Source organism: Poecilia mexicana, unplaced genomic scaffold (assembly GCF_051168715.1).
Source record: "Poecilia mexicana isolate PSO_F unplaced genomic scaffold, ASM5116871v1 scaffold_22, whole genome shotgun sequence".
NCBI lineage: Eukaryota > Metazoa > Chordata > Actinopteri > Cyprinodontiformes > Poeciliidae > Poecilia > Poecilia mexicana.
In genome coordinates, this window is record NW_028263391.1 from 3,041,213 (window position 1) to 3,059,669 (window position 18,457).

Here is an 18,457-nt window from a genome sequence, read left to right on the forward strand (position 1 = left end):
ACAGGAAGTTGCTGTAACATCCAACAGTCTGTGAAAAATGTGAGTAAGCAACCGCACAGAGGATTCCTTGTAGATCCATTAAAAAGCATCACCAGAAGTTGATTTGGGTGAATGAGGCCAGATGGCTGGATTGGGGCAATTACCCAGCATGCAAAAGGCATAACCATGCAGGATGACACAACATGTGCAGGTAAACTTGCTCCAACTTTGGTCTACTACTGTACACCACGTTTAGATGCAAAATGAAACCACTCAGAACTGGTTGACGGTGGAGTAGAACAATCCATACCAACTCTATCAGGTTCTGGAAATGCTCTCAACTGTCACACCTGATGATCCTACCACTCCACTGGTGATGTCTCTATTTCTGCCACCTGCAACATTCTAGATATGACTCCTTCTTTTAAATCAAGTCATCTACATTCCCAATTTCCCACAGCTGGTTTGAAGAGTAAAAATGATCAGAATTTTTCTTGCTGAGTGTTTAACTTGGTGGTTTTACAGTTTTTGCTAGCAGGTGGGTAATAACTTTCCTAATTTTGATTAAATTTAAATGTTTAAAACTGAATATATGAACTTATTTTATGCTATTCCATGTGATTGGATTTCTACGTCACTGACAAACTTACACTAGAGGAAAACAAAAATTGTAATGATGAGGAAGTAGTCAAAGTTGGACTACACCGGGTAACAGATGAACTCATTTTTATTAAAAGAATGAACTGTGTCTCCCTCTAGCGGAATATTTCTGCTGTTACATTTCCTGAAGCTGAGTCCAAAGACGGAGCTTGTGCTTCGCCTTCCACATTAACTGTCCTTTTCAGATAAATGTCTCTTCTGTTGCATAATTTATCAAAATAAATATCATAAAAATCCATTCATCCATTAATTCATCAAGAGGGGAAGGGACCCTCCTTTAAGACATGAGTTTTTTATGCATAGTATAAATGCAAAACAACAGTGGTCACCAAACAACGATCAGCTAAATAACTGCAATAATGTTCCGATACTAAAGAAGATAAAAGATTTTTTTTAGATGAAGAAAATTTAAACTCAAGGTTTAAACTTAAAATTTAAAGGTTTAAATTTAAACTCGAGGTTTAAATTTCCCTCAAGTTTTTAAATCTATAATGAAAGATTAATTTATTTTTAAGATTTATCTTTAAGAAAGAAAAGAAGAAAGACAATCAATCAACAAACTTGGAAAAAGTTTTATGTTAATTTTTATATTATTTATTGAGTGTAACTTTGTAAATACATTCAGTTATATTATAGCCTATCAGGATAAAAACAAGAGCAGTGACCAAAAAAATAACATGGCTTCCAAAAGCTATTTACATGGCTGGGTCAGTAGTTCTTCTACTAAAGGAAGATATACTTAACAGTTTTAGTGCACATCATAGCAAAGTAGCTTCTGCACAGTGATTTGTTACAAGTGTAATTGCAGCAGGGCACTTTAAGAGTTTTACAATGAACATTTTACTTCAGCCTTGCAATGGTGTTTCTTTACACATCCACTGTAGCCACAGTATATAGATAATTCCTGTACATTTGCTTTTTTTTTACTTGTATATAGATTTTTTTTGCTGTAAATATTTTTCTGCTTTAAGCGCTAGCTGTGAACATACTCTGGAATATCAGCAACGTTGTCTCTCTCCTCTTTCTTTTTTTTAACTGAATGCTCTAGTCATCGTCCTGCAAGGTAATTATGCAAAGTGACTTGAACTGATTTTAAAAGTACAAACTGACAGGAAATATTTCACACAGTGTCTTAGAAGAAAAATTCATAACCCTCAAAGTTTTTCATAAAATCTCAACGTATTGTTTGGTTGTGATGCAACTAACTCAAAGTAGCACATTGAAGTAAAGTGGGGGGGAGGAAAAATGCATTTTTACAACTTTTTTTTCCAAAATAAAAATGTTTGCATTATTCAGAGGAGCAGCCTAATGTACAGGCAAACTAAGCCACTGCTTAGGCCACCCAAACCTGTAGGAGCCTCCATAATGTTTCAATCTTAACAAACACCAAAAAGCTAAGACTTTTAGATTTTATTGAGAATGACAATCCTATCAATTTTGATTTGATGACTTCATAATACATTATTTAAAAGTTAATATATTTCACATATTAACTTTAAATTTTAAGAGAACTGGAAACCTGTATTGAAACTCAAGTGGTCGTAATAGGAATCAAATTAAATTCTGCTTAAAGGGTCATATGTGCCATTTTATAGCATAATCAACTGAACAGAATCAACTATGTTAACTTCAATTATTTAAAAAATGCTATATATGTACTATGACTTAAAAGAAATTTGACTTTGTAATTTAGCACCTTGAAATTGGGCCTCTGTCTCTTTAAAAATTCCTGCTCTTTCTGAAACCCCACCTACAGGAAGTGATCACAACATGGCTCCTCTGTTAAGCCTTTAACATTTTTTTAACCAGCATTTCACTGAGAAGTAGCTCCTATTATGAGCTCAGCAGATGTGCAGTTCCACCAGGTGTTTGCTAATTGCTGCTGACTAGTCTGAAGGAGCTGATCTCATAGGAGGAGCTGCATCTTGAAAGTGGCACTAGGTTCCCCCAAGAATGGTTGCCATGGAGCTTAATTTGTCAAGCCAATACTCCAGGCATGATTTTTGATGAGGAATAACATTATAACGTGATGTAAAGCTCAAAAAAAGTTTATTTTACATAATACTGCCCCTTTAATAGTGCTAGTAGAATCATGCTGTGGGGTTGCTATTCTTAAGGGAGGACAGTCCAAATAAGTTTGTGGCAAGAGTTGAAGGTTAAGGTTCACAGAACAATGTGAAAAGTTTCCTTTGTCTACAAAGCCTCCAGAAACGCACCCTTGGGATCTGCAGCCAAAAGTAATTCTAGTATCTATTGAGAACTTAAGGAGGGTTGTGTGTTAACATATCACATTTTCCAGATTTTTCTTTAAGAATATTGGCAATATTCACTTAATTTAAATACCATGTATTGTTTTCCACCATTTTAGGATCCAAAATCCCCATTAAACTTCATGAATGCTGTAGCTGTAATGTAATGAAATGTGATGATGCTATCAATACTTTTGCAAGGCACTGTGTATGCTAGCATAAATCAAACATTGTTTACTATAAACAAACATATGTTATGCATTGAGGAGAATCATTTAACCAGCTTATTAACATCTTGACCACAATATAAATGTAACAGTCGCACTTTGCTACAGCGGTGCAATTCTATAAAGCTCAATAAGCATGCAACTCCACATCACATTGCTGTGGTGATACCTGGATGCTAACAAAGAACTTTCAGTGATTGGTGTGTTAGATTGGTCCCTCATCCAGTTGCCATTTTGTTTTTAACTTCAGGCGGTGAAACTCTATGCCCTTCTTTTATGGCGAGCCTTAACAAGGAGTTGTATCTTTAAGCACAAATTCAAATTCTTCTTTCACTTCTCAGCCTCATCAAAGAACCTCATTTTCTCAGTGTGCACAGAGTCTTTGAGACGTTGAATAGATGATGCTGTCTCCCCTGAGATGGGGTCTGTGGGGCCAAATATATGGGTGATTTGTTTGGTTATAACCACGGTCTCCTTGTTCTCACTTCTTTCAGTTGTTGTTTCTTGGACTAAGTGTTTGACTGTCCTTGTGGCACTTTGAACATCTTGGACCATCCACGATGGAGCTTCATCTCCCTCCGACTGCAAAGCAAAGCCTTCGGCTGATTGGACTTGGACAGCAGACAGAATCTTGGCATGTTGTGACTCAGGAGTAGGGTGTATGTTTGATGTAATGATGTGTATTTTTCCCGACGTTAGTCTTACTGTATCTTCAGAAGAAGATGAAACACCAGAAGACAAAATAGTGATCTTCTCCGGCAAGGAGGGCACATCTGTAATCAGCTCAGTCCTTGTGGTGGAAGTTATGATGTCACTGTGCATCTCTTCAAGTCCAGCACCTGCACTTTCGTCAGAGTATTTGACTGTCACCTTGGTTGGGGAAGGTATGAATGGGCCAACAGGCTCACTTGTGATTGTAGAGCTTACATCAGCAAAAGCATCTGATGATTGGACAGAAAGGGTGGGACTTACTTCCTCGTCCTTGGTTTCCCCTACTGGGCTGCCATCTTTTACTTGTTCTGCTTTGTCAGGAATCTTTTGTTGTTCTGTTGGGGAAGACGGGCCAAACTTCGGGAATTTAAACCAGCTCGAGCTCTCTGGACTTTTGGTGGTATCTTTCTTTGTTTTTGCCGCTGTGTGCATTGTGGTGGGTTCACCTGGTTCATGAGATTCCTTTGAGGTTTCAACATCTTGATCAACTTTGTCCACTTTTCGAACGACAAAGTCAACATCAATCGACTTAAGAATGTCACCAAATGATGTTAAATTAAGTTTTGGTGATAGGTTTTCTTCTTTTGGCTCAGTCTTCATTTCCAGTTGATCTTCATTATTTTCATGCTCAAAGTGAACAGATTCATCTTCAGGTTTGGATCTTGAAAGACCCAGCCGTGGTATTTTAAAGGTAGGCAGTTTGAATTTACTTGGAGATCCTTGAACCGCACTATCACTTTCTGTGTTTAGGGTTTCTTGATCTGGTTGTTCTGATTTGGGGGCATCTGATTTAAAATCAGTCTTTGGACCTTTGATGATAACAGCAGCACCCTCTCCCAGCTGACTTCCATCGTCTTCAGCTGTTTGATCTGAGATGTGCGTCTCTGTTGTTACCTCATAAGACGCAATGCCAAATCTTGGCATTTTCATAGTTGGCATTTTGAATTTTTTGGACTTGACTTCAGCCTCAGAAGTTGTCATTTCAAAAGTAGTTAGGACGTTTTTGTCTTCATCTGCAGAGAGTTTGAACTCTGTTGTCATGTCAGTTTCATAATTTTCGACTTCTATTCCGTGATCTGGGAGGTCAGCTTTTACTTCAGGCTCCTTCAAGCTTGGCTTTGAAAATGAAAACCTGGGAAGTGAAAACTTACTTTTCTTTAAGCCTGGGTCAAGTTCTGGAGCTGGGGTTGCTTCTACTGCAGGGACCATTGAAGAGTTTTTAACATCAACATCTGAGATTTTGGTCTCCATTGACGTAACACCAGCTTTTGGAGCTTCCATGTTGACATCGACTTCAGAGGCTTTACCACCAGTTCTTGAAAATGAGATGCTAGGAAAAGTCCAATTTAGCCGTTTTACTTTACCTTCAAGTTCAACTGTAGGTACATCTTCGCCTTTTGCCTCAGCACCAGGTAGCTGGACTTCATATTTCTTTAGTTCCCCTTCTTTCACATTCAAATCTACTGAATCTGTATCAACATGAAGGTCCACATCACCCCTTTTCTCTTTGGTCATTTTAGGTATTTCCATATTGACATGTGGGGTTACAGCTCCAAATTTAGGTAATGTAATTTTAGGCATTTTAACTTCTGATGTAATGTCAATATCAGCTTTGATCTCTGGAGACTTAACGTCCATTTGCACAGAAGGTTGTTCCACTTTTGCATCGGAAAAATGAACTTCAGCTTTGACTTCTGGTGCTGTGACATCTACATCTGCCTTGGGTAAGCTGATGTTGGTATGCGGTTCTTTGGATTGTGATAACGAAAAACCAAGGCTTGGAAGTTTAAATTTACTTCCTTTTCTTTCATCATCAGTTTCTGAACTCCTTAGATCCACAGGTGGACCCTTAATTTTAATGCTTGGTTCTTCTGTTGTAACTGTGAGAACTTCCTCCAAAGTAGTACTTTCACCTTTCACTGTTTTGGCATCTTGTACTTGTTTGTTTGAACTTTGGGTAGCAAGGCCAAATTTTGGCAACTTGAATGTTGGCATTTTAAATTTGGATGGTGATCCATCAGTGTCCTTTGACACAACCGTTATTTCAGTCGCCTTAGTATCTATCATGGTGACAGTGTTTTTAGGTTCACTATCCTCCTCATCTTTCTCCAAAGGAGGACGTTCTTCCGTAGAGCTTTGAGTAGTAAGCCCAAATTTTGGTAACTTGAATCCAGGCATTTTAAATTTGGATGGTGAACCATCAGCTTCCTTTGTTACTGTTTTGATTTCAGGTCCTTTAATTTCTATTGCAGCAGATGTTTTTATCAGATTCTCGTCATCAGGGAGTTTGACTTCAGCTTTTACTTCTGGCAATGTAACATCTACTTCTGTCTTTGACAACCCTAAATCACTGCCAGTCCCTTTGGTCTCTGTCGCAGAAAAACCTAGACTTGGCAACTTAAACTTTTTTCCTTTTTCTTCATGATCAATTCCTTCAGTTTTTAGCTCTAATAATGGACCCTTGATTTCAATGGTTGGTGCTTCTGTGGTAACTACAATAACCTCTTCAGAAGTTGTGATTTTACCTTCTACTGGTTTTACACCTTTGTCTAATGGAGGTTCTTCTCCAGTGGAAGTTTGAGTAGCAAGCCCAAATTTTGGTAACTTGAAATTTGGCATTTTAAATTTGGAGGGTGATCCTTCTGTAGTCTTTTTTGTATCTTTGGTTTCAAGTCCTTTAGTTTCCACTTCAACAGAAGATTTGTTGCGTGGAAGTTTGACTTCAGCTTTTACCTCTGGTACTTCAACCTCTACATCTGTCCTTAAGCTCAAATCAGTCTCTGTCTCTTTGGCTTGAGGTACTGAAAAACTCAGACTTGGCAGTTTGAACTTCCTTCCTTTTCCTTCAAGATCACTTCCTTCAGTGCTGAAATCTACTGATGTCCCCTTAATTTCAACGCTTGGTCCTTCTGTAGTAACTGTAAGTACCTCCTCTAAGCCTGTGGTTTCACCGCCACTGATTTTGACACCTTTGTCAAAAGAGGGTACTTCTTCAGTGGAACTTTGAGTGGCAAGCCCAAATTTGGGTAATTTAAAAGTTGGCATTTTAAACTTGGATGTTGATCCTCCAATGTCCTTTGCTTCGACTTGAAATTCAGGTCCTTTAGTTTCTATTTCTGTTTCTATTCTTTTCAGTTCATCATCAGGAAATTTGACTTCAGCTTTGAGTTCTGGTTGTGTAACATCTACACCTGTCTTCAAGCTTAAATCTGTGTCCGGCACTTTGGTCTGTGTAGCAGAAAATCCAAGACTTGGCAACTTAAACCTTTTTCCTTTTCCTTCACGTTCATTTCCCTGTTTTTTTGACTCTATGGATAAATCCCCAATTTCAACACTTGGTCCTTCTGTGCTAACTACAATGACCTCCTCTGACATTGTCATTTCTCCTTCAGTTATCTTCAAATCTTTGTCCAAATGAGGCACTTCTGCTGTGGAACTCTGAACAGAAAGTCCAAATTTTGGCATCTTGAATGTCGGCATCTTATACTTGGATGGTGACCCCTCTGTTTCTATTTTCGTACCTTTAAATTCTGGAGCTTTAGCTTCCACTTCAAAGGATTTGCTAAGCTTTTCTTCAGGGAGTTTGATTTCTGCTTTGACTTCTGTCGCTGTAACATCAACATCTGTTGTGGGTAAGGTAATGTCAACATCAGGACCTTTGGTTTGCGATGCTGAAAAACCAAGACTTGGCAGTTTAAACTTTTGTCCTCTTCCTTCACTCTCAGTTCCTGTAGTTTTTAAATCTACTGTTGGAGCCTTAACATCAATTCTTGGTGCTTCTAGACTTCCTACAAGAATCTCTCCAGAAGTTGTAATTTCACCTTCTTCTGTTTTGAGATCTTTGTCCAAATGAGGCACTTCTGCCATGGAACTCTGAACAGAAAGCCCAAATTTTGGCATCTTGAATGTCGGCATCTTAAACTTGGATGGTGACCCCTCTGTTTCCTTTCTTGTACCTTTGAACTCTGGAGCTTTAGCTTCCACTTCAAAAGATTTGCTAAGCTTTTCTTCAGGGATTTTGATTTCTGCTTTGACTTCTGGCGCTGTAACATCAACATCTGCTGTGGGTAAGGTAATGTCACTATCAGGACCTTTGGTTTGTGATGCTGAAAAACCAAGACTTGGCAGTTTAAACTTTCTCCCTCTTCCTTCACTCTCAGTTCCTGTAGTTTTTAAATCTACTTTTGGAGCCTTAACATAAATTCTTGGTGCTTCTAAACTTCCTACAAGAATCTCTCCAGAAGTTGTAATTTCACCTTCTTCTGTTTTGAGATCTTTGTCAAAAGGAGGCACTTCTGCTGTGGAGCTCTGAACAGAAAGCCCAAATTTTGGCATCTTGAATGTCGGCACCTTATACTTGGACGATGATCCTTCTGTTTCTATTCTTGTACCTTTGAATTCTGGAGCTTTAGCTTCCACTTCAAAAGATTTATTAAACTTTTCTTCAGGGATTTTGATTTCTGCTTTGACTTCTGTCGCTGTAACATCAACATCTGCTGTGGGTAAGGTAATGTCAACATCAGGACCTTTGGTTTGCGATGCTGAAAAACCAAGACTTGGCAGTTTAAACTTTTGTCCTCTTCCTTCACTCTCAGTTCCTGTAGTTTTTAAATCTACTGTTGGAGCCTTAACATCAATTCTTGGTGCTTCTAGACTTCCTACAAGAATCTCTCCAGAAGTTGTAATTTCACCTTCTTCTGTTTTGAGATCTTTGTCCAAATGAGGCACTTCTGCCATGGAACTCTGAACAGAAAGCCCAAATTTTGGCATCTTGAATGTCGGCATCTTAAACTTGGATGGTGACCCCTCTGTTTCCTTTCTTGTACCTTTGAACTCTGGAGCTTTAGCTTCCACTTCAAAAGATTTGCTAAGCTTTTCTTCAGGGATTTTGATTTCTGCTTTGACTTCTGGCGCTGTAACATCAACATCTGCTGTGGGTAAGGTAATGTCACTATCAGGACCTTTGGTTTGTGATGCTGAAAAACCAAGACTTGGCAGTTTAAACTTTCTTCCTCTTCCTTCACTCTCAGTTCCTGTAGTTTTTAAATCTACTGCTGGAGCCTTAACATCAATTCTTGGTGCTTCTAGACTTCCCACAAGAATCTCTCCAGAAGTTGTAATTTCACCTTCTCCTGCTTTGAGATCTTTGTCCAAAGGAGGCACTTCTGCTGTGGAACCCTGAACAGAAAGTCCAAATTTTGGCATCTTGAATGTCGGCATCGTAAACTTAGATGGTGACCCCTCTGTTTCCTTTCTTGTACCTTTGAATTCTGGAGCTTTAGCTTCCACTTCAAAAGATTTGTTAAACTTTTCTTCAGAGAGTTGGATTTCTGCTTTGACTTCTGGCGCTGTAACATCAACATCTGCTGTGGGTAAGGTAATGTCACTATCAGGACCTTTGATTTGTGATGCTGAAAAACCAAGACTTGGCAGTTTAAACTTTCTTCCTCTTCCTTCACTCTCAGTTCCTGTAGTTTTTAAATCTACTGCTGGAGCCTTAACATCAATTCTTGGTGCTTCTAGACTTCCTACAAGAATCTCTCCAGAAGTGGTAATTTCACCTTCTCCTGATTTGAGATCTTTGTCCAAATGAGGCACTTCTGCTGTGGAGCTCTGAACAGAAAGCCCAAATTTTGGCATCTTGAATGTCGGCATCTTAAACTTGGATGGTGACCCCTCTGTTTCCTTTTTTGTACTTTTAAATTCTAGAGCTTTAGCTTCCACTTCAAAAGATTTGCTAAACTTTTCTTCAGGGAGTTCGATTTCTGTTTTGACTTGTGGTACTGTAACATCAACATCTGCTGTGGGTAAGGTAATGTCAACGTCTGTTGTGGGTAAGGTAATGTCACCATCAGGACCTTTGGTTTGCGATGCTGAAAAACCAAGACTTGGCAGTTTAAACTTTCTTCCTCTTCCTTCACTCTCAGTTCCTGTAGTTTTTAAATCTACTGCTGGAGCCTTAAAATCAATTCTTGGTGCTTCTAGACTTGGTGAAAGAATCTCTCCAGAAGTCGTAATTTCACCTTCTCCTGTTTTGAGATCTTTGTCCAGAGGAGGCTCTTCTTCAGTAGACCTTTGAACAGAAAGCCCAAATTTTGGTAACTTGAATGTCGGCATCTTAAATTTGGATGGTGACCCTTCTTTTTCTTTTTTTGACACTTTGATTTGTGGAGCTGTAGCTTCCACTTCAATGGAGTATTTGTTCACATCATCACTCGAAAGTGCAACTTCAGCTTTACTTTCAAGAAGATGTGTGTCGACATCAATATTTGAGAGGTCAGAGCTAGGTGCAACAATTGTAACTTCAAGAACCTCATCAGGAATGTCCTTATCAATGTCATCTCCTTCTACATTTTTGTCTGAAGTGCCCAGTCCTAATTTTGGTAATTTGAAAGTTGGCATACTAAATTTTGATGGTGATTGTTCCACATCTGGTCCCTCAAAATCAGCATCAGGTATTTTTATGTCAGTCTTGGTCTCAGTAAGTTTCACCTCTACATCCCTCTTTGCTTCAGGTCCTTTGACTTTTGGCATTGTGATTCCAAACTTTGGCATTTTGAACCTGCCTCCTTGTCCTTCAACTGTAGGTTGAGTTTGCACTTCTGGTTTTCCAATTTCCACTTTTCCAGAAGGTATCAAGATTTCTGCTTTTCCCAGACTAACATCTGCTGTAGGAACTGGGACTTCTGCCTTAGCTTTCTTGTCCACTTTGCCTTCTGCCTCCATGACATCTGTGTCTTTACTTGAGAGTCCAAGTTGAAATTCTGGTCCTTTAATTTTGGGCATCTTTATTCCAATCTTTGACAGCTTCATCTTTTCTTCTTGTCCATCAAGGTGATTCTCAGCCTTCATGGTCAGGATCTCCAGCTCTGGTGTCTCATTAACGACAACAGGAGATGAAAAGTTGATTTTTTCTCCATCAACTTGCGACATCTTGACTTCTGCTTTAGCATCAGAAAATGGCACTGTGATTTCAGGTTTTGATGCTGAGTACTCAACATCTTGCTGAACTCCAATCTGGGGAAATTTGCCCTTCAGCCTGATACCAGGTTCTTCATGCTCAGCATCAATGAGTTTTATTTCAGTGTCACCTTTAAACAATGTGACATCTACATCAACCCTTTGGGATTGGGTTGTATCTGTTTCAGAACCTTTTAGTTTTGGGAGTGATATTCCAAATTTTGGAATTTTGAACTTACTTGCTCTTCCATCAATTTCAGATGCTTTAATTTTTACATCACAGTCTGGTATGGTAGCATCAATACCAGGCCCATCTTCCACTGTGTGTGTTTCAGAAGCTTCACTTACCTCACCGCTGAGGTTTGGAGTAGCAGCTCCAATTCTGGGAATTTTAAAAGGGGACATTTTGAATTTTGACGACGATCCTTCAACATCCTTTGTTTCAACTTTAATTCCAGGAGCTCTAACATCTAGTTTTGTTGATGATCCAGTTCCTTCAACCTCAAAATCTTTGATTTCTCCTTTAACTTCAGGCAGTGTCAGATCTTTAGCCTTCTTCGACAGGCTTAAATCTGACTCATGTGTTGTAACTTTTGGCAGTGCGATTCCCAACTGGGGCATTTTGATCTTGTATCCTTTCGCTTCACCTTCCTTCTGCACTGTTTTGATTTTCAGATCAGACTTTTCTATTCCTTTCTTTTCTTTTGGCCTAACACTATCTATGTTCACATCTGTTTCTGAACCTTCAGTGAGTTTGATCTCAGGTTTCACCTCTGGCAGGGTAACCTCTGCATCTTTCTTAGACAAGCTTATCTCAGGACCTGCTAGTTTTGTTGTTTTGACTCCAAACTTTGGGATTTTTATTTTACCTCCTTGTACATGTTCACCCTTGGACTGCAAAGGTTTGACTTCTCCAGGTTTTTCTAACTGCATCTTTTGCTTTAGAAAATATACATTTCCCTTTCCAGGAGTAACTTCTGTTTTAGATGCTTCTGGGAGTTTATCTGCAGCTTCACCAGGTATCTCTTTCTTTGACAAACTCAAGTTAAATTCTGGGCCTTTGATTTTTGCCGTTTTAATTCCAAACTTCGCAAATTTGCTTGCTTCCCAATCAAACTTGCCTTCAGTTTCAGTTGGCTTTATTTCCACTTGAGGTTTTTCTGCCTCTGCAATTTCTTTAGGAACATCTGAGCTCTTGAGGAGTGTATCGCTCTCTGGGATTAGCCCTCCTTTATTCGGAGCTTCTGTGTGAGCTGTGTCTTTCTTAGATGTGTTAATAACTGTTGTTCCTTTCATTTTTGGCACTGAGATGTCCAGGTTTGGCCATTTAAATGTAGTCTTTCCATCTCTGTCAAGAGGTTTTGTTGTCCCTTCGTCAGAGATATCCTCTTTTCCACTGGGTGTGCCCGAAGGAGATGTTCCAACTTTGGACATCTTATTCCTTTCATCTTCGGGTTTATCAGATGTTTCTTTACTTTCTAAAGAAATGGCAAGTATTGTCTTTGTGTCAGTACTTACATTAAAACTTGTCAAGCCACCATCCTTTTTGAACGACTCGTCCGTTGAGTCAATATACTCAATACCGTCAAGTTCAGGTATTTTGACTTTACATATGACCTCTCCAGTTTGTTTTTCATCTTTCCTTGTTTCCATTGTTAGCTCGTTTTCCTGAATGAAGCTTGGTTTCTGCATGTCAATCCCAATATAAGGCAGTCTTCTGCTTTTTGCTGACATTCCAAAGCTAGGCATCGTTATCTTTGGTCTAGTGGACGTCTTCAGCTCTTCTGTTGTTGCTGCTTTTCCGTTTGTTGTTTCAAATTCGTTTTCTTTAGTTTCCTCTTCACCTTTGCACTTTGTTGGGCTGGTCCTATCTTCCATTTGAGATTTCTTAAAATCAAACCTGCTGTCAGTTAAAAAGATTGTTTTGGAGATTTCTGAAGATGCCGTTGTGTCAGAGCTTGTCAGATGTTCTTGTTTTGGTTTTGCAACTTTGGTGGGCGTTTTTACAGATATTCTTTGTGCGTTAGCATCTATGACAGTTATTTCTTCTGGGATAGGCACCCCAGATATATCCAGTTGAGGCAGCTTAAATCCAGGTAATTTAGAAACCGCTTCTTTCACACTATCAACATCAATTGACATTTGCACTGTTTCAGCCTTGCTTTCTTTGTTGCGCTTTTTAGAATCAGCTTTAGTTTCCAAGGTGGTTTTCCCAGAAATGTCCTCCATTCCTGGAATCTCAATGTCTTCACGTTTGGGAAGTTGTGTTGTGGAAACGTGGCCAGTTATAGTTGAGGGTTCTTGATCGTTCACCTTTTGCATTTCTTCTGCATTAGCAACGTTGCTCATGTCTAATTCAGGTTGCTTATGTTTTGGACTGGACTTTTTGGATTGCTTCAGTTTCGTCTCCTTTCCTTTCTGTGTTTTGTCGTCGCCTTTTTTGGGAGATTTCCTCACTGATATGTCAAGTTCCACCTTTGGTAAACTTATCTGTGATGTAATGGATTTGGATGAGATTAGCTTTGAACTCTCTCCACCTTGGCTTTTGCTATCTACACCGACCATAGACTGATCTCCCAGCAGTTTGGTTTTTGACTCAGAGCTTGAGATAGCAGCAGATTTTCCTGCTTCTGGAAGATCTTCCGTTTCAACACTTGCTCCTAGAGTCTTAAGCCTTTTGGGAGAGGATTTTGCTTTTGCGTCTTTTTTGTGCGATTTGTCCTTCCCCAGGATCTTTATTTTTAATTCTGACCTCTCCTTCTTCTTTTTTTTCTCGTCTGGGGATTTTGGAGCTCCAGACTGGCCTTCCGGATCGCCCAGCGATACGGTTTGATCTGCGGTTTTCAAAGTAGCGTCTATACTGACGAGTTCCACCTTGTGTTGAACCGGGCCAGACTCCACAGCTTCCCCTGCCTGTTCATTGATCTCTGGTGTTTCTCCAATGGGGTATTCAGGGAACTCAGGTGAAAGTGTGTCTGATTCCTGCTTCTGCTGAACGTCACTACTCATCTGCCCAGATGTTGGAGCATCCGTGTCCTGGTCCTCAGATGAACTTATGCGGCCTCTTCTCGTTAGACCAGAGAACTTTATTTTATGCTTCTTCTTTCCTTTCAGGGCATCCTGGGATTTTGCAGGTGACTCTGTGTCACTTGTCGTAGGACTAAGCTCAAGTTTTCTCTGCTCATCTGCTTCTGACGAACTGTGAGACCTCGTGAAACGAGATTTACGTCCTTTTCCAAAGGAGGGAAACTTTGGCCATGAGATGCGAGCGTCGCCACGTCTTCTGGTTTTTCCTTGCTCCCTCATCTCTGTGGAGCCGACATCTTCCTCCTGTTAAGCAACGGAAACATTAAATATCAAATTACATTCATGAAAAAAAATACTAGCAGATACAACTTCAAAATAGTTACAGGAATAACGTCTGAATCGATAGTTGGTTCCGTCTCTGTGATGTCCGGTTGGCGTTTTAGGCAAAGCTTCAACTTGTAAGCCTGAGCATGCTCCAGAATCTGAATGGCGTCCTCATACGACATGTTGTCAAAATACACTGTGGCGCTCAGAATCTGATCACCTACAAAAAAAAACAACGGGGAAAAAAAAAGAATGATCAGATCCTCTAAAGAAGAATTGACTTTCAATCTGTTGCAACAAAATAAGTGGTGTTTAAGGAACAAACTAGGACAAAATAATTGAAATTACAATTATTTGTTATTTATTTCTAACTTGTTTTGAACCTGTGTAACAAATTAATTTGTTACACAAATTAACCTCACTGTTAATTTGTGTAACATTGATGTTGCACAAATTAATAATCATGTATATCTAATTAGTATTCATAATAAAATGAATAAATAACCTTCTTTGACTTTTAAACTTTTTGAAGCTGGTGACTCTGGAACTACTTTCTTTATGAAGATCCCCTCTTTCCCTCCTCCGCCATAAACCAGACCTTCTGCACACCCATCCTGGGCTGTGTTCACTATAACGCCACCTTCAGGACTGGGAGCTTCCTGCAGACACACCCGAAACAAAGAGGACAGATGTTCTTACTTAAACTGCAGGTTCACAGCCTATATGGATTCCTGCATGTGAAGGATGAATGGTGTGAATGTCAGACCTTTAATTTACTCATTTTTGGAGTGGAGGTCCTCTCGAAGATGGAGCCGAGGCCAGACTTTTTACCTTTGTGTCCACTCCCAGCTTTGTGGTCTGCATCATGTTCTTCACACTAAGAACAATAGTGTTAGAAAGGTGTTGTTTTGTTCAAATGCTGAAATATCAATTTAGCCTACCATACATACAGATATAAAAACAGGAAAGATTTTCATTTCTATTACATTTCTAAGCTTTATTCACATGCTGTGGTATAAGTATCTCTGGTAGTATTATGGGCTGTCTCTGTGTTAAACCTGTACAAGTTTAAAAGTAAAGCTTATAAAAAGTTTTAAAAGGACTGCGCGAGTACATTGATCTATGTTTAGAAAACATTAAAATTGGAATGTGGCTTTGGAAAAGATTTAACAGCATTAACAGTTATAAGTCAGGAAAATCATTGGAATTTGCTAGTTGCTGTGCTCAGTGACAAGCTAACTGCTATTAGCAAAACAAGCTAAAGGAATATACATGTTCTCTGAAGGAAGTTGTACAGTTGTGGGAGAGATAAAAGCCTAAATAAACAGTTTGTCACTGTATTTGTAACAGTTTCAAACACTTGGCAGCCATCTTGGATTTTAAATTGGAATAAGGACTTGTTTACACGACAACACCGGGACAATAAAATACAAATGTTTTGGCCTCTTGTGTCCATGGCAGCAGCATTTTTTCTTTTTTGACAAAGACGCATAGGTTTGACAACGGGCTCCAGAGCAAAACTTTTTAAAAATGAAATGCGACTCAAATCCTTTCAAAGTGCAAAGTGAAAACATTATGGAAACAATGGCATCAGTCAGCCCATCTTGTGCTTGTGGACTAAGTTTTGACCCATGCACAGAATAAATCTATAACAATGGTTCTTTCTTTTCTGCTGCACCTCCAAAGATGATGTGGTGTGTTAAAGCAAGATCTAAAAAATTACAAATCTGAAATCTGCCCATTGTGGAAAATGTATGCAGTCAGCAAAGACATATAGAATGATTATATAAACACACGTCTGGATCAGAAAATACACAAAGTTTCACCGCCTCCTACTGGTCTGAAATTCACACTGCACCTTTTCCAGTACTGCTTGTGTGTAAACACAATTTTTGTCAGATGTGCAACAAAAAAACCTTTTGGAAACGTTGTTACGCAAACAGGCCTAAGTGAGAAACCACTGATTTCCCCACTGTGAGCTCTGGCAGATCTCATGTTTACTTTTTCCATCATTGTAGAAATTTGGACTCAGTAGAAATAAAATCCAGAATCAAAATGCTAAAGTATTTCCAAATGAATTCAGCTGAGAAAGGAAATCAACTCAGACTAATTTCTCTTTCCTTTCCTGGACGGTTCATGTCTGTGCAGCTCAGCTGTATCTTTGCTCTCTGTACCTCTTTGTCAGCGTATTTTGCCGCCTCTGGATACTCCTGGACCGGGGATGACCCTTGTGGCCGGGGTCTCTCCCCCTCGGCAAACTGAGTCGGTTCTTCGCATATCTGTGTGAACAAAGTCAGCTAACATGAAAACAAAGTTATTTCTGTCATTCGTACTATGAACGTACATCATGCTTGTGGAGTAAGTTTAGATAAAGGTACAGATCAGGGAAATAATAGAGTGTGATTTTCCAGTAGGTTCCGGTTACTCACTGAATCATCCTGTGTGGCAGGTTCTGGTGCTCGCAGTCTTCTCCCTGCTTAAAAATTAAAAACACAAGCCAAAATATTACCAAAAGAAATCTAACATCATGTCTAAACTTAATGAACAAACCAACACAATGTTTTTGTCACTTTGTTTTAGTTCGGTGGATTCATATGATTTTGAATTTACTCTTGTCATCTTTCTTTTAATCTCTTTTTGATTTTCTATAAATTTTCCCCCTCTCTGCCTCGGCTCCTGCCTTGCCACAGCTGCTGCACATTCAGATAATTAGCCCCACCTGCTCTTGCATCAGTAATCACCTCCTCACTGCCTATGTATACTGCCAGATCTCTCACATTCATTGTTAGATCCCCGTATCGACATTTCCATGTGCCACTGGTTTCTTCTGGTCTGCTCTGCACACCTTTCTTATGAGTGCATCTTTTTAATAACCTTCCGCTTTACTTTGACTGGTCCTGCCTCCAGCCTGCGTTTAGAACCAACTCAGAAGCTGAGAGTTCACCAGAGCTTCCAAACAACTACATGAGACACGGGAAAGTATGGCAATGTGGGATATTTGACATCATTCCACAAACGACACAAATCCAATCAAATACTCTTGATGCACAGAAAACTGTAATGTAATAACGTTGAGTTAAAAAGATGGAATTCCATCCAGCCTCGCACACAGGATTCATCTTGAGGTTCAGAACGACACCGGAGCCGACGGTGGAACTATTTAGAGTTCTTCCTGGCAATGATTTCCTCAGGGAGCCGCTGCCTCCTCCATCTGTTAAGTGATCCACTGTATTGATTCTCACATTAAACTTTGAAGCCTCATAGGCTGGCTCCTCATGGTTGTCGAGAAGGAGCTGTCTGATTATTATTATAATTATTTTATTATTATTGATTATTTTTTATTATAGTTGATCTTTGTGAACATAGTAAAATTCTGATTAAGACCACCACTCTTTACTTTTAGTCTGAATGGACGGTATTTTAACATGAAGCCGCTGTTGATTTTATTTTTATTTCTCAATGTTTCACATACATTAACGACTGGAAAAGTTGACTGATTAATTTAAAATAACCAGCCTCAAAAATATTTAACGTAAACCAAAATATGATAGAGAATACTCTGCAAAATAAACCAAAACACAAAATCTTACAAAGTATTTTTGGTCTACTTTCTAGTGCATAATATGTCAGTATGTTTGAAATAAGGCAAAACTAACTTAGAAGTTACTTTTCAGCAAGATATAAGAGCTCAATAATTTCTGACTATTGATAAAAAAACGTACTAGTTCCATTGCCTGATGCTTTTCACTTATAAAAAAATATATTGTTTTCTATAGTTTAACTTGCTTTGAGAACGGCATTTTTCAAAGCGTAACACCCACATTTTTTTGAATGCCTTGCTTACTTTTGACATGGGATTTTATGGATTTGGTTGCTGAGAAAACTAGTTTTGAATATGTTTGACATAAAAGGGTAAACTTTGAAATCAAAACTTTATCTCCAGGCTTCAAGAAAAAAATGTCAGAGATATGTGCACTTATCTGAAGTATCTACTGTAGTATTTGCGGATGTGTCTTTGCACAGTTTATTCCCTCCCCCATCCTCCGCCTCACAGTAATGTGTGTCATGTGGAAAAGTATTTCAGTTTGTGTAAGTGCATCAGAAGACAGCTAAGCCCAAACACTAGCAGGTCAAAATTATGTGCCTTTTTCAGGTTGTGTTGTTGTCTTGAGAAAGCAGAGTGGTTCAACGATATTACAGCTCCCCTTCTTTGTGGCTTCTAATAAAAATGAACTTTTCAGACATTGTTGAAACACTGTGAATTCAGAGTAACCACACCACAGTCCTTAATAGTTCAAAAGCTTCTTTTAAACAAAACAA

The 18,457-nt window shown here is 39.0% G+C and overlaps 1 protein-coding gene across 1 annotated transcript in view; it reads right to left on the bottom strand.

Annotated features, from left to right (window-relative positions):
- Window positions 1-1,210: 1,210 nt before the first annotated feature.
- LOC106921132 (uncharacterized) overlaps window positions 1,211-18,457 on the bottom strand; it is a 29,782-nt gene continuing 12,535 nt past the window's right edge. Inside the window, exons 2-7 of the mRNA XM_088002511.1 lie at window positions 16,567-16,613; window positions 16,312-16,416; window positions 14,904-15,014; window positions 14,643-14,796; window positions 14,197-14,357; window positions 1,211-14,116 (exon numbers count right to left, since the gene is read on the bottom strand). Of these exons, the coding sequence (XP_087858637.1) occupies window positions 3,446-14,116; window positions 14,197-14,357; window positions 14,643-14,796; window positions 14,904-15,014; window positions 16,312-16,416; window positions 16,567-16,613 (11,249 nt within the window). The 3' untranslated portion in view covers window positions 1,211-3,445. The remainder of the gene's footprint in view (window positions 14,117-14,196; window positions 14,358-14,642; window positions 14,797-14,903; window positions 15,015-16,311; window positions 16,417-16,566; window positions 16,614-18,457) is intronic.